The 22,842-nt window shown below is 36.9% G+C and overlaps 1 protein-coding gene across 1 annotated transcript in view; it reads left to right on the top strand.

The window, feature by feature from the left end:
• The window catches only part of FAM83B (family with sequence similarity 83 member B), a 76,838-nt gene that overhangs the window by 38,053 nt on the left and 15,943 nt on the right, over nt 1-22,842 (top strand). Inside the window, exons 2-3 of the mRNA XM_004696347.3 lie at nt 18,216-18,380; nt 19,240-19,364. Of these exons, the coding sequence (XP_004696404.1) occupies nt 18,216-18,380; nt 19,240-19,364 (290 nt within the window). The remainder of the gene's footprint in view (nt 1-18,215; nt 18,381-19,239; nt 19,365-22,842) is intronic.

Genomic DNA, 22,842 nt, shown 5'->3' with positions numbered 1-22,842 from the left:
CTCACTGCCTCAGTCAGTGACTCACTCTCTCTCACTCACTGCCTCACTCTCACTCACTGACTCACTGCCTTACGCTCACTCTCTCACTGCCTCACTCACTCACTGTCTCACTCACTCACTTTCTCACTCACTGTCTCATTCACTCACTGCCTCACTTACTCACTCATTGTCTCACTCACTCACTGTCTCACTCCCTCACTGTCTCACTCTCTCACTGCCTCACTAAAAAAAAACAACAAAAAATGAAGAAAAAAAACAACTTACTTTTTTACCCAAGGTCCAATGTACTAGCATTGCCCCCGCCCCACTAATAGAAATCTAAGTTCTTTGCTAACTGTTCTAAAATCATCATTATCCTTTAATTGAATCTGTGCTTTACTCATTCTTTCCTTTATTTTTTCACTATTTCTTTCCACTGACCAACTTTTATAGGTCAACAGCATACTATTTACTCCAGTATAATATTTTAAGTTAGTCTCCTTCTGAATTTTTCTATATATCTTCACGTCCCAAGTGCCTATTTAGAGACTTAAGGAAAGTGCTGTTCTTAGGAGTGGACTTTTATTATACCAGTACTTTCCAATTTTGGGCAGTGTTCTTTGCCAATGAACATGTTCTTTTTCCCCATAGAGTGTTCTATCATTAAGTCTGAAACCCTATTTTTTTTAACATTTTCATTACTATTGCCTTCTGTTATCTACAGATTCATAAATTTGATTTTTGAACATCTGTGAGTGAATATCTAATCATGTGAACATCAACAAATTTTCTACTGTAACACTGTATGTAGAAAACAACAAAAACATCCAGACGATTCTGAAAGAAGTTCACTATAACTGGAATACATTGTAAGCCAGACAGCCTATGAAAAGAGAGTACTCATGAAGAGATGCATTGGATGAGGTCTGGGAGTTTCCATGACCCATAAAGGATACACCCACAGACCATGGAGCTTCTACATACAGAACCTTTATCACATCCTCATTTTCTGAGCTTCACAGTGTTCATTGCTGGGGGCAGCAGGTTGTAATGAGAATATAGTGGAATAGGATTTTTCCATTAACTATTTGACTACCATGCATGTAGGCAAGATTGATTAAGTTAGCCCCTCCCTACCTCAGTCTCAGAAGTTAGGTTATCATGTGGTGGGCCTTTCTGGTCTGGCTACCCACCTTTAGTGATCAAGTTGATTCCAACTTATGGCAACTGGATGTGTTAGAGTACAACTCTTCTCTGGAATTTCCTTGGTTCTAATCTTCATGGAGGCAAATCACCAGGCCTTCTTCCACAGTGCCACTGAGTAGCTTCAAACTGCCAACCTCTTGGTTAGTAGCTAAGAAAAAACTATCAGTGCTCCCCAGAGACCTAGTTCCCACCCAAAAGGTACATTATTAGCCCAAACTCCCATGTATTGTAAGGATTCTTCATGAAAGACACTTCAGTTAATAAGAACGTTTCAAGGTTTTAAAGATTATCTTTCAGGGACAATTAAAAATAAATATATTAAAAACTCCACAGATATATAGTGTTTAAGTTCTGGTAAAATATTATGACTAAAAACAATGTACTGATTTTCCACTCACTGGCAAGCAGGTTACAGACTCATAGCCACTATATTTTTGTGAACTTGATTGAGTAGATCTTCTTTCTAGATTATATTAGAAGTCATTCCATGCTGTGACGAGCCAGTTTCTGGTTTAGTCTTTTACTGCAGTGTGTTAAGGGGGAACAGTGCACGGTGCTGAGGCCTCATCACAGTCACACAGAAGTGGCTTAACTTCAGTATGTGTGCTGCCTCCGCCTTCTTCAGCCGCATGCTTGCTTGAAACGCATCTCAGTTAATGAAAAAAGGAAAATGTCAGAAATAAGCCCTGGATCTTATTGTAGTTCTTTTTAAAAGCATATTAAAATAATTACCTAGATCTTAGGTTCCCCAACTTATTTGGCCAAGCTCCCACTTTTCAGAACAGAAAAAGTATACTTGGTGTCCCCTTGGTAAGGAAAAACTTGTGTCCTGTTTCCCATAATTCAGGACAAACCATAGGTACCTGTTTTTGCAGGACTCATGAATCCTTCCACAACCCCCACAAAGTTACTCACTTTGGGAAACACTGACCTAGATTATTTTTAGATGTTTAATTAAATGTAAGTTTGTCCTAATTATTTTTATTTATCAAATATCACTTGAGAATTTAGTTTTCATAGTATGGCATGATTGATTGATGTCAGTGCTTTGGGAAATGTATGACCCACATAGTCAGTCAAGCACAAGCAAACATCATTATGGTATTCTCGCTTCTGTTAAGATCCATCTGATGTAAGCAATGGTTCCACAACCTCTTCTGAATCTGGCTTGAGTTTCTGGTAGCTCCCAGTTGATGTACCGCTGCACCTACTTTTGAATTATCTTCAGTAACATTTTATTTGCTAATGATATTAATGACATTGTTTTGTTTTGTTTTCATTTTTTTGGCTCACCTTTCTTTGCAATGGGGACAATCTGAATTTCTTCCAGTCAGTTAGCCAAGTAGTTACCATATTTACTCGAGTATAAGCCGACCGTAATGTCAGCCAAGACACCTAATTTTACCACAAAAACTGCATTAAAAATATGCTGAGAAAACTCAGCCTATACACGAGTATATGGGGTATCTTCCAAATTTCTTGGCATAGATGAGTAAGTACGTCCATCAAAGCATCTGTGGAAACATTTCCATTAGTAAGTATTGTATCTCTTCCTAGAGCCTTGTTTTTTTCTAATGCCTTCAGAGCAGCTTGGACTTCTTCCTTGAGTACCATTGGTTCCTGCTCATATGCTATCTCTTGAGATGTTCGAATGTTGAAAAGTTCTTTTCAGTGCAGTGACCATGTATTCCATCCATCTTCTTTTGATGTTTTCTGCATTGTTCAACAATTTGCCCATAGAATCCTTGAGTATTTCCTTGACTGTTTCCCTTCAGTTCTTTTAACTTCTAAAATATTGAGCTTTTCTGCTCTGTTTGCTCTCTAACTCCAGGTCTTCGTCCATTTCATTATAACGTACTTTAGAACCCTGCTTTGAAAGGAAATCCACCCAAAGGATAATAAATGACCATTATTTACTTGAGGCGCTGTGTGGTATAACTTTGGAGAAAGATAAGAATTAGGGTGTGAGAATTGTGACATTCTGACAAGGTTCCATTTGTTGACAAAATGTAGGTCTCTGCTGTTTTTTAGAATTTTATGTGAAATATAGCTTTGCAAATGCTGCAATATGATCTTTAAATGATATTCAACATTAGGAGTTGCATATCGTGATTTATTTTGCCCTTGAATTCCTTACTTCCTTAGCTCTCTTTCTCTCCTTTACTCCCTTACTGTATTGCAACATAAATGTTCTTCCTTCAGCTTACGACTGAGTGATTTCTTTCATAAGTCATTCAATTTACACTGTGGGGTTTATGACTCCTTATTGAGTAAAGTTGTTTTATTTTGACCCGTATTCCTGGAATATTATTCTACCATACAGGAGAAGAGCATCTTTAAACATCTGAGAAGTGTTAGATTTGCAAGTCTCTGAATTTAGATGTGCATGAACATGTGATCTGTTCTGATTAAGTAACTTTATCTTTTGTAAATTAACTAAGACATATTTTTCAAATAAACATTTTCAGCTTTGCTCTCTTTGGAAAGGTATTTTAACAGTAATTTTCAATTCATATGTACATACATTGGAAATAATCCACTTTTAGCTCTCTCTAGAAACATATTATATTTACATACATTGGAAATAATCCATAACAGCATTAGCATGGATCCTTTCAGATTTAGATTCTGCCCTGGAGTGCCTTCAGATATGTCTCTTCAATAGAGTATAGACAAAGTAGAATTTTATACTAACTTATTCAGTGAAAATACAGAGATTGCCACCAGAATGTTGAGATAATATTCAGAAAAAGGGATATAGGTTTCTTTCAGGCTTGCGGCCTTCGATATAGATAACAACTTTATATAAATATATATAAATCCTCACAACTGGGTTCTAGGTAACATCAGGATAAATGGAGAAAAGATTGAAGTGGTCAAGGATTTCATCTTGCTTGAATCCATAATCAGTGCTCATTTTTTCACCTTACTACAGAAAATTATCTTTTTCAAACATGATGTTTGACAGTTTGTAATAACAGGAAATATGTATACTATAATGATAATTTTACAGGATACCACATTACGTAAAAATAGATGGTTTCAGATTTGTAAAAATTAGTGCGTATCAAACTGAGAGGACAATACCATTACCTTTGGCTTGGAAATTATTGTTAGTTTTATTAGTTTGTGTTTGTTTATTTTTTCCTCAATGAGAAAAAGATGATTAAGTCAGGAAGGAAAGAAACAGAGAAGAGGCTGGGGGGAGAAGGGGAAAAGAGGCACTAGCTGTCTGTGTGTGTGTAATGTACAAAAATATTCAATACATTTTTTCATGCCAGCATAATATTGATTATATTTTTTGTTGTTTTATTTTTGTTTTCTTCTTTTTTTTAGCAAAATGGTAGAATTGAAAGAAATGCCTCCGATTTTACTCAGGGAGCTTCCTGGCAGTTAGAATGCGATCGACTGCTAACTCTATAGTTAATGATGAGTATCTGGAGAGTTAGGAATCTCTTGACAAATTTAAAGTTAACACTAAATAGAGTATTGAAAACGCTCCATCCTTTGAGATATGTAACTTCAAGAAACTATTCTGCATAGCCCTGTCTTCCCTCCTCTGGGAGGGCAGGTGATTTTGGCCCTTTATCAGGTGCCAGATTTATGCTTACATTTGATGAACTCAATAAATAAAGGTGAAGGTTAGCTTTCTTATTAAACTGCTACATATTTTAATAATTTAGATAATCTTTTCCTCTGCTGTGCTTATCTGAATGTTTTAATGTCTATCTGATTTTTTTTTTCATTTGATTGATTTCTAAAAATAAAATCTCAAGAAACCAAAATTAGAGTTATGTTTAAGGGGTTTCAACACTGTTTCACATGCTCAAATTGAAATGACAACTTAAATTTTATACATTAAAGTGAAAATGCCTTTATAGTATTATTTGTATCCTTGTGGTAAGGCAGATGGTCTTATTTTCTCTTTGAAAATTCTTAGAGTTCTTGTAACTTTTAAAGGTCATTTTATATTTTTGACACAGCAATCAAATTGAAGCATTCCTCAAAAATGATTTTTGCTTGTTTTTCTCCTCCTCCTTGTCCTCTTCTTTTTCCACCTTAGTCTTCTTTCATCAACAGCTTCCATTTTCTCCACATGGAAGCTTAATTTGCTCCTTCAGAATGTTTTTCTGTGGGACGTATATTGTTGTAAAATAGCGTGAGTTTGTGGAATGTCCACCAAGAGCGATTACCTAGAACATGAAACATCCTTAACTTTACAGATTAAAGAAGTTGATGTGATCCAATGAAAGGGCTCAGCACAAGTGGGGGTTATTTCAGTGTTTTAATAAAGCCAACTCAACATAACCAAACGCAGCCTCACATGCAGTTTCTAGATGCAGAAAGTCTAATCAACAGGCAGCCTTCCGACACATCGACATGACAAGTTCTTATTTCAGACTGCTTCAGGAAAGTAATTACACTATAGGTCAGACTTTGCCCTGGCAGGGGGAACAAACAAATAGATAAACAAGAAATGAAGATTCCAATGACATTGCTTAAGACCTGGATAGGAAATAGCTGCTAAGAAAGTACAAAGTCGGCTTCAGATTCCTGCAGCCCCACTGAAGTTTTTTGTTGTTGTTGTTTTTTTTAACTGTGATGTGCACGTATTATTTATCCAGGTAGAAAGATCACCATCCGGGTGTTCCAAATCCTAAAGAAACGAGGAGAGTGGCTAACTACTCAGTTATTACTCTAAGCGACTTGGCAGAAAAAAGGTTTTCATTGCACCTTCAGGAGCCTCTGGAAGCTAAGTTATTTCCCATGTCTCAGCTTTTGGAAAGACTTTTCCTTAACACCAGTGGAATGCTGTCTTTCAAGTTTCAGGCATCGAGGTGAAAAATAATACACAATTTACGAAAAGTTAGAAGCCTGAAAATTTTCCGAGAAAGGGAAATTACAGTAGAGTGAAATAAACAAGAAGTTGTTATTGTGGTTGCTGGCCTTAGGTGCCGACTTGGTTCTCATTCATAGCAACCTGTGTGGAACAGAACAAAGCCCTGCTCTCACCTGTGCGTCCTCACAGCGCAATTCAACACAGGTACTGCCATACGTTGTGTGCGGTACAGACTGCTACTTTAAAATGTTGTTGCCTTTAATACAGCTCCTTCAGATTTAAGTTTCTTATTCACATGGAAAGTAGTTGTGAACAATTAGTACCCATTGTAATTTTAGTGTTTATGGTAGCTTAAGTATTCAGCCAGATCCATCCTTTGTTCCATCCCTTTGCTATTGAAGAAAAACTAGTGATGAATAGGAAATAAAAACCCATTGGTTACAGTTCACGTGAAAGTGAAACAATTATTGCCCAAGTGCATTCAGCCTCTTAAAGAGGGAATAACCTCAGACCAAACCCACTGCTACAGAGTCTCTTCTGAGGCATAGCAATCCAATGGAAAGTTTCTGACATGGGGAATCTTCAAGGGAGCAGATACGCAGCCTTTTACTCTCAGGGAGGCCTGGGGGTTTGAAAGACCACCTTTACAATTTGTAGTACATGCATACCTGACAGCTCCCTACAAGGATAACATAAAATCTTTTAGGTAGCCAAAGGTTAAAATCATCCAAGGCATGGACATGGATGTTATTTTTATTCCTATTGTTTCTCTCAGAGGATGTGTTTTTTTGTCTTTCAGTATAAGTAGACTTATTAACACTGTACCCTATAATTGGAAGAGTTAGTCTGCTCTTGTGTAGCACTCAAAATGCTATAGAATTGGTAGTTTGGGGAAGCAGAGTAGAGGCAGAGGCTGAACTGAGCATGCCTATTTTATCCTTCCAAGCTCACCAGAGCTAGAAAAGCGAGGCCTGGGGTTCTTCCCCAAGGAAGCATGCGGCGTGCAAAACAACTGGTTCCACAAAACAATTCAATCAGAACCGATAACAATAGATAATAATAGGAGGTCCCTTAAGATTATGATATTTTTTGAAAGATACATCCTAAGCCAATACAAGGAGCTATTTTCTAAGGTATCTTTGTGATTAAAAACAAACAAACAAAATCTCAGTGCTGTCACTCAATTCTGATTCATCGTGGCCCTTTGGGTCTTCAAGACTGGGATTCTCTATGGGAGTAGAAAGCCTCATCCTTCTCCGTGGAGCAAACTGACCACCAGGTTAGCAACTCCACATTGGATCCACTACACTAATGGGGGTCCTCGTCTTGGTAATATAATGATCAATTGGAAGACTTTTGGACTTTGGGAACTGGAGATCGTAGTGGAAATTTCACTTTTTGGTTGCTGCCAGGTTTACTTACAACTTCTCTGAGCTGTCCCTCATGCATAAAACAGGGAAGATACTTCCTGGTCCCTCTGGCCCAATGAGGTACTTTCAAGGAGCAAATCAATGAAGTATATGAAAGAATTTCCAAAATACTATCCGTTAAACATATGGTGCCAGCGAACGGTATTTGGGAACCTACCGTATGTGAGATACAAAGCCAAAAATAATAAAGTTCTCGTATGGCTGATTTTTTTATTAAAAGGCTTAATTTGACCATTCATGAATTTATATTTCCTAAGGGGCCATTTAGATCAGGTTTTAAATTAAAATATTTAAGAATATTAAACTTTAATTATACAAGAGCTTTTTGAGGAAACATACTCTATTATGGGTCTGTAAATGATCTTTTCCTTCTACATGTTCTGAATCCAAATAATGAAAGTATTTAAAATTGTATTTGACCTACAACAAATTAACTAAAAATTGATTTTACATTACTATTCCATCGACTGCTTCAGAAAAACCTCCCTTGCTGAATTTTGTTTCTCCAAGTATGCTTTCTGAGTATTTTTTAGACAGAAGCAGCTGTGTGATGTGTTCTTATTAATATTAATCAGTCCCATAAAAATTGAATTGATTTGTAAGTTATATGTCATATAACATTGCCACTGGAAAATTTACATTTGCTTTATATATAATTAAGTCCACTGAAATCGCTTATTCATATTTGAACCTAGCATTTACTTTCTGTCTCAGTCCTAAAATTCACTTTTCATCAAACCCAATAACTTGCTCTTTTTTGGTCTCCTGCTGATTTCTGGTCTCTTCATGTTCTGTTAGGCAAGCTGCCAAGACTTTGAGTATTGCTTGGCCATTTCCGTCAGCACCAACCTCTTTATCTACTTGCAGAATCCTTAATCTTGGGTCAGCCCAACCATCTGCTCCCCTTCTTCCACTCCAGGCTACTGAGCATTGCTGGAAAATGTCTCAAAACTTCTGAAATATCAACTTCAAGTTTGCCGTACTTTTAACCTCGGTTGTACTCCCTGTCACTCTGCCTAGACTGTTCTCGGTTTCCTGCTCAACTCGTTCAGGCTTCCTCACAGTAGCTAGTCCCAATCTCCTCATCCTCAGAAAAACCTGCACTCCGAGCTCTGACCAACTGGAAAGAAACTGTATCTCCCACTCTGCAGTGTGTGTTACGGGCATCAGTTAGAGCGCCTTTAATCTCTTTTCCCCTCTTCTCCCTACACCCCCCCAAAATATATCTTTCAGTGATGACTTGGGCTTTCCGTCTGCTTAGCCTTAGCACGCATCAGCTGCTAAGGCAAACGCTTCCTTGATGAGTTAACCTAACTCATTCGGACACCAGTGAACCCTACACCATTATCTGAATCACAGTTTTCTGTTTTATTAGTTAGCATAGTGAGATGCACATCGGAATGCAAGTTCAGCAGATGAGACTTTCTATTCCCATAAAAAGTTACAGTTTCAGAAACCAACAGGTGCCATCTTTCCCTAAACATGCTATATTCCAATCAATTAAAAAAGATCATGAATGGTTTAGTGGATGGATAAGTGTAATGAAATGTGATTTTGTGTCATTAATTTAACCTAGTCTGATAGCTTGTTTGCTTTTTTTTCCTTTTACTAATACTAATAATTTTTGAATTTTCAATCTGTGTGTGATAGACAGTGTTTCTTATAATTCAGAGTTCTAAACCGTAGTCATCACCAACCAGCTTGCTCTTGTCTCACGCCCTTCACGAGCAATCAGCTAAGAAGGCTTCCCTAAGCATGCTTCGTTTTCATGACATTGCCGCCATCTTTTTCTTTGAGTCCTGCTACTACCTTTGCATTGAGGTCTATCTTTGGATACTTAAGTTCTGACTGAGACCCCCTATCTCCTCAGCTACCTTTCAAATGTTACCCTCTTTAATCCATCCAATAGAGTAAGAACCCATGATAGGCTCAAGTATTGTTCTAATCAAAACTTTTGCCAAAAGGCTATCAATAGTTTCTCCTAGTGGCTCCTGGAGCCAGCTGTCAGCAGGGAATCATTTTTACTTTCCTATTGCTTATTCCTCCTCAGCCGAATTTGATGCCTAACAGAAATGAGCTGCGTCTTCCACAGTGAAACCAGGCCCCTCAGCCTTCGTAGTACTTCAACTCCTGCTTTTATTCAGCCCCCTCCTCTTGATGCAGCTTCCTAGTATTTTCTGAACAAACCTTGATTCCGCTCTTTTTTCCTCTTGATTCCGCTCTTTTTTCCTCTTGATTCCACTCTTTTTTGCCTACAGTGACCTTCCCTCATCTGTTTACAACAAACACACTTATTATATCTCAAAGGTTCAAATAAGAGAAAGGCCATCCCAGGGTCACAGATGTTTATGCTACTTAAAATTACTGTCCACTAAGAGGTGTCAGGGAGGAAAAAATTACGTTAGTCAATTTATCAGTGTCCAATGATAGATCCATTGCTGTATAATAATGTTTTATTAGTAAGACTTAGGACACTAATTTGTATGACCAGAATGGCATTTTTACAATGCCAATTGTAAGGGCTCAGTGTTTTAAAATATTGAGTTACCCAATGATTTCTCTCCCCGTATCAATGTATGTGGTAAGTGCAAATATAATTCAAGACCACGGAATCAGAAAAAAGAGGAGCCCATTAAATTATATTTAAAAATCATCTGGTTTATATACCATTACTCAATCTTGTATGCCGGGCCAAAATGACAGAAAAGTTAAATTTATGCCTTTAGGCACCGACTTTTGTCCTGGACCATTGTTGGTAAACATGGGTAGTCCTTGTCTCCATGACTCTGTTGTTTTCATGACGTACTAAATAACCGCCACACTGCCATATGCCCTCTCTCTCGCTGTATGTGTGTGCACACATGTAAACATCAGTTGCTACCACGTTGATTTGGACTCATGCCAACCCATGTGCATCAGAGTAGAACTACTTATTTTAGGTTTGCAGTGACTAATTTGGGGGGAGTAGCTTGCTAGGCCTTTTTCCAAGGTGCCTTTGAGTGGACATGAGCCTCCAACCTTGTGGTTAGCAACCATGCAGGTTACAGTTTGCACCACCTAGGGAGTCCTTGTGTTTCTTAATTTCATTCGTTTATAGTAATAGCATGTTCACTTCTTTCTACTAAGGGACTTTGTGTACCAGTGCTTTGATCCAACTTTAATTCTTAGAAGGCATTCTTCTTTCCCTTATTAACAGGGTTGAAGGGGCTGCCTTACTCACTGTTGGCTCTGAGAACTGATGACACATACCTCTTAGTCAGAAGCAATCATTTCCTTACAGTAGGATATTCAAAATGTTACTAAGACAATTGTCACATTGATTTAAAGCTGGTTTTATAAATGAATATCTCACAAAACCATGTGCTTCTTTGAAAACCGGTAGCATGTAGCTGCTTCATTCTAACAAATGTTTATTATACCTGGAATATACCAGTTACTCCTATTATGGGGGCTAGAGATAAAAAACATGTATGACAGTAAATACATTAAAATTACAGGAATGAATGATGAAAAGATCTAACAATCACAACTCTTATGTATAAAATACATATTCAGAAAATCACACCTACTTTAGTCAAATACAGAAATTGTATTTAAAACTAAAGTTTGTTTTTAAAACCAGTTTCCACAAACTCTCAAATGTTTTTATTTTATTTATATTCTATACAGCTCAGTGTTTTCCTAATGGCTTCCTTTCATATTTCAACTAGTTTCTTAGTGATTTCTCAAGTTAATGTAATGAGTATACTTAATATTATTATAAATTAAAATACCAGTAAAATTTTTTAAAGTAATAGTTGATATATGCTTTAATGTGTTTTTACTTCCCTGATCAGAATTCTGAGTTGTTTTGTCTTGTTCAAATTAATTAGTTAAAATAATTGTTATTTCCACTTTTTTCCATAATAAGTTTTCCTTTAAATAGCACCAGTGAGAATAGCCAATTACCTATGCCATTTCAGTATAAAATTGAAAAGTTAATAGCAAGCTATTAATAAATTAAGTAGAAAAAATCTAGTACTTTAAAAAATGGCAATTTAGTCTTTTACTGCAATCTTTTAGTTTTCCAAGTTGCCTTATGAATCCACTCCAACCCTGATTGATAATTATAGCCATAATCAAAATGTATTTCATTTTTACTATGAATTTTTATCCTAAATCTCTTCATTGATATACTTAAAACTAAAGCAAATGTGTCAAAATTCTATATGTCAAATATTAGTAATGGGCTATGTATATTTAGTGTGTAATACTTTTAATTTTCTTTTATGTTTGGTCTTAATAATGAAAAGTCAAGAGTGAGGTAACAAATGCTCTACATAAGTAATATATATATATATATATATATATATATATTTAAGTATTATATTTTTAATTACTTGTGAATGCCACATAAATTCAAAAAACAAGCGCACTGTCAGTAAGTCAGTTGTGATACCCTTGACCCCGTGGGACAGCATAGAACTGCTTTCTGTAGATTTTCTTTCTGGTAGCAGAAAGTCTCATCTTTCTTCCACAGAGCCGCTGATAGGTTTGAACTGTTGACCTTGCAGCCCAATAAGTAACACAATACACTACCAAGGCTCCTCGTGTCCTAAGAAAGTCTACCATGAATTACTTTTGGTTTTACATATGAACTTAATTTACTCCTTCTACTTTTTCTAAGCGTTGCCAGCATCCGACTTAAGGTGGCCCCGATTCTTCACTTGCAACAATTCAGAAAATTCAAAACAATTCTAGACTAGCATTTTTGCATTTGGAAAAGCTAAATCTTTGTCTCTTTTCAGGTAATTACCAATGAAATCTGGATCCCTTCAAATGATGCTTAGTTATTTTAAAGCATAGCTTTCAACCTGTAGGTACATCAAAGGTGTATTCCCCAGGTTTGAGAGTAATAATGACAGTTCTGTGACTGTAGAACATTAACCCAACATACGCTTACATTTCATTAAGTATTTAGCTCATGGAAAAATATGTTGCTAATAGCTTTGTATGCTAATAGATACATGGTTCAAAATAAAATCATGTGAAATATATTTCTATCTTCCTAAGTAAATGAAAGTATTCAATTGTAACTTTGTGATGAACATTTTTTCTCAAAGCTATCACTAATTTTCATATATTTAAGTGTCATCTCTCTTGTCACAGTCTTCTTCCACACTTGGAGGGGGGCTATTTTAACATGTTTTATAAATATGAACATTGTGATAAAAACGTGAAGAAGAATACAGTCTTCTGCAGTCAATATGCCGCAGTAGAACTTAATATATTTTCTCCTTGACTTCATTATGAATTTTGCTATCAGGCAGAGTTTCACAAAGCACTCTTTTAACTAGATATTCTATTTTCTAGGATTCACACTGTTGATTGAATCCAAGCTTCTCTTAGATTCTCAAAATTCTTCATAGTATATATACATCCTACCCAAATTTATTCCAAACTTTTAAGCATACTTCTCTCTGTGTTTAACTTTGGGTAACTCAGTAAGTTTTTATTAAAATATTACTATCATCATTCTAATCTCTTTGTCCTTTTAAATGTTAGCTTTCTAGTGAAAAAGCTAACTATAACCATTATTCATTATATAAGGCTTATCCGTGAAGCCCTAACAGCTTTGTACTTAAAGAGTGGTATTTTTTTTAATCTGTGCCACTGTTACAGCCTATTACTTGACTAATTTTCTTGAAAAGCCTTGACTTGTGCAATGCATATGAACTTAACATAGAATCATTGATTACATTTATATTATTTTAATTCACTCTGATCTCCTGTGTCCTGATCACATCTAGAAAAATTACTGTGGGAAAGATAGTTTAGATTCTCTGAAATTACTAAAAAGATTTTCAATTCCCCTCAAATCTTTAAAAGTTCTTGGATAGCTTTCTAAAATGTTACGAAGGTTTATGTTCCCAGGGAATATATTTATTTCGTTTTTTAAAATTTGTATATTGAAAGAGTGTATGACATCTACTCTGACCCATGGCAGCCTTGTGTCATGTCAGAGGAGAACTGGGCTTCTTCGTGTTTTTAATCGCTGGTTTCTGGAAAGCCGATCCACGGAGCTTCTTCTACGGTGCCTCTGGATAGATTTGAAATTCCGTCTTTTCTCTTACCAGACAAGCAGCTATCCACTTAGACCTCCTGAGAATTCAATAGATGCAGAAAGACTCAAACAGGAATGAAGGAGGGAAGAATTGTAAGCATATGAGCAGGCTTCAAAAATAAAATTTATGATTTTAAACAAACAAACAAAAAAATGTTGTGGAAAAATTCCATTATCTTTTAATTCCATTTTCTCTATGAGCTTTCTGAAGCCTTCCCATAGATAAACCATTGTAGTTTACTGATACTATTTAATGCAACTGGTTTCTGCATAGACTTGCATAATCAGTTGGCATACCATGGTGACTCAGCGGGGTCAGCTCTGGCCTTTTCACTTCAAGTTCGGTAGTTGAGATTCTCCAGCCTCTCCTTGGGAGAAATATGAAGCTATGGCTTCCCATAAAGATTTACAGCCTCAAAAAGTCAATGACAGGTCACTATGCATCGGCGTCCACTTACTGACAATGGGTTTGATCCATTATTATCAGAACTGAGTATTTGTGGTCCTTTCTACAGGGCAGTGTGATCTGGTTAAATAACTAGGAATGGAATGCTTTCAAGTCAGGTTTGATATGCCTCGTTTCTTATCATTGTTCCCTACTGTAAATACAAGAGCTTTGATTTATTTTGCCTTTCTTGACACAGCAGAAATATTCTGCAGACTTTATCTAATGTTTCTACACATTGAAGTAAGAGTGTAGAGAAACAGAAGCCCTGATAACCTGCCTGGCTATGCGGCCATCAGCTAAGCTTGTCAAAGATGTGCAATCTAGTCTCTTTGCAATGTGAGCCAGTGTATTACTTATCATGCAAGCAAGACTGCCTTTGTTCTGTCTTTGCTCTGCTAGAATCATCCACTGGCTGGGTGGCTTAAATTACTTTCTAGAAACAAAAACCTTTATTTATTCTTATAAGGTATTTTTGTTCATTTCCAAAATCTGAAGTGATTTGTTACATGAGACTCTCGGGCAAATTAGAAAATAAATTCTTTAAATACTCTTTAGTTTATTTCTTCAGGAATCCAGGTTACATAATAGTGCTTCTTTATTTTTGAAAAAGCCTTTCTAGTTTGTTTGCTTTTTCTGCTTTTGTCCCAGACTTCTCCATAAATATGTTTTTAAAATTTATTTTATAAAATAAATTTACAATATACTTTCTTTTCTCAATGGCCATACAACATCACATGACTTACTAATGCAGAGTAAATGTATTATATGATTAAATATTTCTGTAAAAATTTTTCACACACCTATGCTATAAAGAATGGTCACAAGACGTGTGAGGTTCTTATCACTAAAATTTTCCTTCTTCTGGTACCTCAATCCCATTTATTAATAAGAAATTAATAGTAATCATGAGACACTTTGAGTTACTTTGTTAATGTTGGATAAAATATGCTTGATGACATTTTGAATAGCCTCACCTACTGGGTTGTGTAATCACGGTCCAGTATTTTGTTTAAATGTCATATTAGAGTAAATAATAGTATTCTATATATTATCCATGACTTTGTTAATCTTCTAACATATTGCTTCTGCCTATTCTCAAGTTATTCTCTTACCATTTATTTTTTGACAGTTTGGGTTCCTTGGTATTTATGCCTTTCCTCAACATAACTCCTGTATAAATATCCGGGGATTTTTATATATGGTTTTTAGAAAATCTTAGATAATTAAGATTACATATATATGTATGAGAGTACGTCAAATGGTATTGCTGGAGAATGCACATAAAAAGCTATTGTTTCTCAATAGATCATTCATCTAGGTGTATTACATTGTGGAAGTACTGTTTCCATCTTTCTCACCCTTCCGGAAGAATTCTGCACTCTTCAATTCACACCCAGTCAAAAGGACAGTCTTGCCATCCTCAGTGGACTATAATAGCTTCCTTTCAAATGGTCTTCAGATTTGGGCATAAAAGATAGTGTGATGGGGGCAAGATCAGGGAGATAAGGTAGATGAGGTAAGACTGCCCAATAAAATTATTTTAGGACAGCCCTTGATACCCTCAAAGAGGGCGCCGGTGAGTCGTCATAAAAGGGGAAACGTTCCTTCATCCAATTTCTCTGGCTTTTTTCTCATCTCTGCAATTTTCTTAAAACTTCATCATAATAAGCCCCCATTATCATCATGTGACCTTTAAGAAAACCTATCAATATTACCCCTTGGAAATACGCCCCACACCACCCCCCCACACCCCAAAAGCAGTCACTATAAATTTAAGAGATAACTTCTCTGTATCAAATTTACCTGGCCCAGCAGATCCTATTGGAAACCACTATTTGACTGGACCCATCGGCATATACAACCTGCTTTCCTCTCCTCCAGAACCTCCCCTTTCAAACATTAATCAGAACTATTAGGAACTCAAGGAGTGATACTTAGCAAGACCATACAAGCTTCGTCAGGAAGGACACCAAAGAATTTATAATGCCTTCAGAGATGACAACCACTTTCGTTCCAGTCAGACATTGATATTGATAACATGCCAGACATCCTCCTGTTTTAAGGACTTTGCACGGCTGATTGCTGCTGGCTTTGAACACTCCTGCTCAAGATAACCACTTGGATAACAACCGTAATTCCTTTTAAGTGTTTGTTCAAAGGGCATCTTCTCAGAGACTTGCACTGAAACTCCCAAATCCCATCCATCTCAACCGCCAGATATTAATAATCTCCTTTACTCTGCTTCATCATTCCAGATAATAAATGGATCATTTTATTACTTACTATGTAATTTGTTATGTTTATTTCTTATTTTGCTTTCCATCATTAGAGTGTAAGCTCTACATTCTTTGGCACATAGTATTCTTTTTCTTTTAGAGGTAATCATTTTTCTGTATTCCATCTTCACTTTTTTTTTAATCATTCTTTTTGTGTGTGTGTGTTTCATAGTTTTTAATATAGCAGCAAATGGCCATGTTTTCTTTTGTGATGTTTCTATAATTGCCTGCTGGCCTCTAAAATGTTGATCATAATTCTTTCTTTTTTTAAATCATTTTATTGGGGGCTCATACAACTCTTACCACAATCCATACATACATCAATTGTATAAGCACATTCGTACATTGGTTACCCTCATCATTCTCAAAACATTTGCTTTCACCTAAGCCCCTGGCATCAGCTCCTCATTTTCCCCCTCCCTCCCTGCTTCTCCATCCTTCATGAACCCTTGATAATTTATAAATTATTATTTTGTCATATCTTACACTGTCCGACATCTCCCTTCACCCACTTTTCTGTTGTCCATCCCCCAGGGAGGAGTTTATATGTAGATCCTTATAATAGGTTCCCCCTTTCCAACCCACCCTCACTCCACCCTCCAGGTATTGCCACTCTTACCACTGGTCCTGAAGGGGTCATCAGTCCTGGATTCCCTGCATTTCCAGTTCCTATCTATACCAGTGTACATGCTCTGGTCTAGCCAGATTTGTAAGGAAGAATTGGGATCATGTAGTAGAAGGAGGAAGCATTAAGGAACTAGAGGAAAGTTATATGTTTCATCATTGCTACACTGCACCCTGACTGGTTCGTCTCCTCCCGCCATCTTTACTTCATTCATTTTCAACATTAATGTTCTGTTTCTAACAGTTAACACAGATTCACAATGTTAGGTTTTGGCTTTTCAGGATTGTTTTTTCTCTCTGCATATATTCTCTTAATCATAGTTCTTTCTTAGTTCCCCACCTTCCTTTCTTTGTTTCCTTCGGTCTGTCTTTCCTCTTCTTTCTGCTTATGTTTTATGTAAATTAACCCCAGGCACATACTCATATATTTAATAGTCAGACCTTAAGGTCCGCTTATGCTTTCTTCATCGTGTGTCTTCTCTCATCCATACTTTTATTTATAGAACGGTTTCTGTCTGTCCAGTTCCCTCTGGTCTTTATTTTTAACAACGAGGTCCAGAAATCCTGCTCTTCCTGAAACCCAAGAAAAATGTTTGTCATTGGTTTTTACCCTGCCTCTCTGTCCACCCTAGAGGCCACCTTGCAATCCACGATTCTCCCTTTACTCAATGTCCTGTTGAAATGCAGATTCACTTTGACTTAAAGCTTAAGTGAAAATAATTTAGTGTTATAAATGCAGATAGAGGCATGCTTATTTAAATATACTTTTAAAAAAATATATCCTCCTCCTCTTGGCCGGCTTCCAGCCAAACACCCTACAGCCCTATGGTGTGAACAGTAACAGCAGGGAAGTAAACACTTCTTATACCAGTCAACCATATGACATCAAAGGGCAGCGTTGCCCAGGGATAGCGCTCCAAAGACAGGCATGCATCGGAAGGAGGGACCAGTGGAAAAAGCAAGCAGAGGACGAATGCCATGGGTGTTTTTATATTGTGGCAACTGCAATCAATGTCAGAAAACAAAATGTGTTCATCGCTGAGTGGAAAATCAATGTGCTCTACAAGTATGCACTCAACTCACACAAAAAATCAAACAAATACATTTTATCTCCTTAATTTATTTCCATGTTCATGTATTTGTATTTAAATATTTTCAATTTTATGTAATTTCTTCTAAAATGAAGAAAAATAATTTAAAACTGTATTCAGTATCTAAAGGGGGTTTTTATTTCCCCCCCTTTTTTTTTTCACTCCTGGTCCTTTCCTTTTGCTAGAAGTAAAATTCTCCTTATTCTTATCTTTAACAGGTCATTGCTTTAGTTATGGATATATTTACAGATGTGGATATTTTCAAGGAAATTGTTGAAGCATCAACTCGAGGGATATCTGTTTACATTCTACTGGATGAGTCAAATTTTAATCATTTTTTAAAAATGACTGAAAAACAGGGCTGTCAAGTTCAACGTCTCAGGGTAAGAATCCAACGTTTTCTTTTGTTTTTTTCACATGTACAGTGTACTTTTGTCATCTCGGTCAAATATTGTGTGTGTGTGTGTGTGTACCTTAACAGGTATGCTACTGCAAATATAAAATATAGAAAATTATATTAAGATGCCCTAAGAAGATTTTCCTTGTATTTCTCAGAAGGTGACTAAGAAAACAGCACATTTTCACGAATGTTTTACATTGTAATTTTCCGAGGGTGGAAACTTGCACCTCTGATACTCGGGGACCAGTTATAGCGAGTGCTTCAGTTTCCTGGGCACAGTCGTGAGCGCACAGCCTCAGATGGTTGTTTGATTCAGCAGCTGTAGCTAATCAAAACCACTTGGCATAGTATTTCAGCTACTTCTGGCTTTTCAAAACAACAATGAATTTTGTTAGCTATTTTGCAATCATTCTCCTATAACTCAAAATGCATTTCTTTTTTTTAAATTGTAGTAAAGATATCCAACAAAACATTGGCCAGTTTAACAACTTTAGCATCTACTTTTCAGTGGCATTGATTTTGCTCATCATGTTGTATTACCATCACGAAAGTCAGAAGCATGTCTGCAGAAGAATACTCATGATTTATGAACCCATTCTGTGTAATAGGACAGAAGTATCTCTTTAAAGTATATCTATAAAGTATATCTTTAAGAAGTCGCTTAAAATATGTATTTCAAATCATCCTTTTCTTTGAATGTTTTAGTTTTGAAAGAAGTTTTAGAATTTGCTTAACCACCTTGGGTTTCTCATGTTATGCATTTTAAAAAAATCATTTCAACCTTACATGTTGGGGTCTAATGACTTTCTAGCCATGATTGTACTTTTTATGTGTGATTTTAGAATATTCGAGTGCGAACAGTAAAAGGCCAAGATTATCTTTCAAAAACAGGAGCAAGATTCCATGGAAAACTGGAACAGAAATTCTTGTTAGTTGACTGCCAGAAAGTTATGTATGGTTCGTACAGGTAAGAGCTTTGCTTTGTCCCTCATTGAAGTAATTTCTTTTAGTCGCAATGTTAATATAATATGTTGAATTCTTTCTTAAGAAACCCCATGGCCTGCGCTTTAATTCTGGTTCAGTCTAAAAAACAAAAAGACCTCAGGTAAATCATATCAATATTGTGGGCTTCAGTTTCTTCCTCCAAACAAGGAAAGGGGGTCATTAATATCGAAGGTAATAGAAGCGTTCTTGTGAAAACCGTAAAATAGTATAGATTTACTCACAACTGTTGCTCAAAATAGAAGCTATCTTACCACTTTGAAGAAGCAATAAAATAGGTTTTTCTTATTTAATATTTTTAAGAATCTCATAATTATCATGTAGTCACTATTAAAAAAACTATAAAAACACCTACTTCCCTATGGCTGCTGAGTTGTCCAACGCATACTAATGTAATGGAACAGAGAAATAGTCCCCACCCCACCCCCAAGAGTTTCCAAGCCAGTAATTGTCATGGAAACCGCCTGTCACATCTTTCTTGTGAGCAGTAGCTGATGAATTGAGTAGTTGATCCTTTAGTGAACTGGGCACTTAAGCAGAACTCCTTGTAGACACTGAAGTCTTACTCACACCCCCCCACACACACACACACCAAAAAAAAAGGCATGTAAGAGTCTGACTGCTTACAATGTCATGATAGACATCAAATTTATTCAGCCCAGATTATGTTCCCTTGGGATAAGGCCATCAGCTTCCATAAAAATGTAGAGCCTCAGAAGCCCTACGTAGCATCTTAATGAGTCAGAATAACTCCACAGCAATGGGTCACGGATAGACTGTATTGTCTCACCTCTTTCTTAGCTAAAATTGGTGGAATGTTGAGTCTGCTTGAGCTGGGCTCTTTTAATATATTTCATCCCACAGTCTGTACAAGTTAACTGCAAGGCACGTGTCTTTAGTCATAGATTATCAATAAGAAAACCGACGTTCCAAAAGATCATGCGATTTGTTTAAAAATCTCACAGTTACGGGCCTAAGACAACATTCAATCTATTGATTATAGGCTCTGCCATAATACCCCTCCCCTCTAGTCAATTCTATACTTTGAAGATTCCCCCAAGTCAGTCCTGAAAAGGATGTACAGAGAGGCTATGGTGGTAGGAAGAAAAAAAGGGGTAAACACATGGGTCATAGGGCCAATGGACTTATTATTGACCATGGGAAGGTGTGGGGTCTGGGGAGAGCCCGAAGAAGCGTAGATTAAAACAGGATAATATGAGTCAAGACATTTGTGTCAGATCTTTCTAACGGAAAATGTCCACCAGAAGGATATACCATGTAGAATGCAGGGCCCTGGGCCATGTTGAATCAGTTTGCTAAATTGTAAAATGAGAGTAATCATAAAGCTTGCCTTCTGTTGTTGTTGTGGGAATGCAATGGGTTAATGCTTCCAAAGGTCCTTAGGCCTTGTTTTAACTGTTGTAGCCCAGTAACTCCCTTTGAAAATGCCATTTGGTGTTCCAAATGTAAATTTTTTATGAGTGAAAAGTATACCTACTGCTTGAATCAATGAGTCGTTTGAAAGACTCACTTGTACATATTTGTTCAGCTCTACTTGGTTTTAGAGAGTTTTTAATAGAAATTTTAATCAAAACTGAAAGTTCACTTGACTTATGAAGGGTGTTCTTTTTAAAGCTTATCATAATTAATGTTTAATTTTTCACTATTTAACTTAACTTTTAAGGTTATCTTTACCAGTCGATTGCCCTCAACTTGGTTTTGCTCCCACTACATAGTAATAGGTGCTATGCATTGGAAAAAATAGCGTGCGTGGCACAGTGGTTAATCAGAATCAGTCAGTTGGTTGCTAAACAAAAGGTTAGCAATTTGAAACCACCAGCCACCTCACAGAGAGAAAGATGTGGTGGTCTACGTCCATAAGGATTGTTGTTGTTGTTGCTAAGGCCTTAGGGACAACAGAGCGAAACACTGCACAGTCCTGCACCATCCTCACAATTGTTCCCATGCCTGAGTCCACTGGTGCAGCTCTTGTGTCACCCATCTCATTAAAGGTCTTCCTCTGTTTCACTGCCCTCTGCCTTACCTAGTACGATGTGCTCCTCCAGGGACTGGTCTCTCCTGACAATAAGTCCAGAGTATGTAAAACTAAGTCTTGTCATCCTTGCCTCTAAGGAGCACTCTGCCATACTTCTTCCAAGACAGAGCTTGCCCTGTTAGCAGTTGATGGGACTTTCAGTTTTCTTCTCTGGCACCGCAACGCAAATGCATCAGTTCTTCTTCAGTCTTCTTTAGTCAGTGTCCAACTTTCGCGTGCATATGAGGCCATGGAAATTAGCATGGCTTGGGTCAGACACATTAGTCCTCAAAGTAACTTCGTAACCTCCCTGCTTTTCAACACTCTATGGAGGTCTTGTGCAGCAAATTTACCTAATGTAACTCTTTTTATGATCTTTTGACTGCCACTTCTATGACCATTGATTGTAGATCCACGCAAGACAAAATCCTTATCAACTCCATCCTTTTCTCCAGTTACCATTTCTAACCTATTGGTCCAGTTGTAAGGATGTTGTTCTTCTGTACCTTGACTCATTTTATCCATATATTATAAATGAGTCATATTCTATACTGAAGGCTGCAGTCTTTGATCTTCATCAACAAGTTCTTCAAATCCTCCTCATTTTGCCATCTGTGTACCAAAGGTTGTTAATAAACCTCCCTCTAGTACTGATACCACATTCTTCTTTATATAATCCAGATTCTCTGATGCCTTGCTCAGCACACAGATTGACTAAGTATGAGGAGGTAATACATCCCTAATACACACCATAACTAATTTTAGACCCTGCAGTGTTCCATTTGTTCTGTTCACACAACTTCCTCTTGTCCCGTACCAGTTCCCCAGGAGCACAATGAGGTGTTCTGGAATTCCCATTCTTCACCAGGTTGTCCATAGTTTCATACAGTCCGCCCAGTCGATTACCTTTGCGTGGTCAATAAAACCCAAGTAAACATCTTTCTGGTATGATCTGCTTTGAGCCAAGATCCATCTGACATCAGCAATGATATCCCTTGTTCCACATCCTCGTCTGAATCCATTTTGAACCTCTAGCAAGTCACAGTCAGTGTACTGCTGCAACTTTTGTGAACTGACCATAGGATTTAGAGACCCATCCTGCAACCAGCATTGTTTTTGTTAGTTGCTAGCAAATTGATTCTCACTCATGGTGACCCTGTGTGTGTGGATCCTATATGTCTTCATCACTACTCTATTTTATTGAGCTACGCTTTTGTAACCTGCACTGTAACTCCACCTTTTTATAAGAAAAATTTCTAACCACTCAACTCCTTGACGAATATGTGTCTATGTGTGGGTATGTATTTTAAAGGAGTAAGATGAAGTTAAATTTTTCATCCCATCAAATAAATCTACACATATTTCTAAAACTGATTTTAAGTAAAAGATAGATAGTCCAAAATGGTAG

Source organism: Echinops telfairi, unplaced genomic scaffold, assembly GCF_000313985.2.
Source record: "Echinops telfairi isolate 266 unplaced genomic scaffold, ASM31398v2 ScPeMD7_3533;HRSCAF=4204_1, whole genome shotgun sequence".
In the NCBI taxonomy this organism is placed as follows: Eukaryota; Metazoa; Chordata; class Mammalia; order Afrosoricida; family Tenrecidae; genus Echinops; species Echinops telfairi.
The sequence above is the reverse complement of the archived record's forward strand: the minus strand, read 5'-3'. Positions and strand labels throughout refer to the sequence as shown.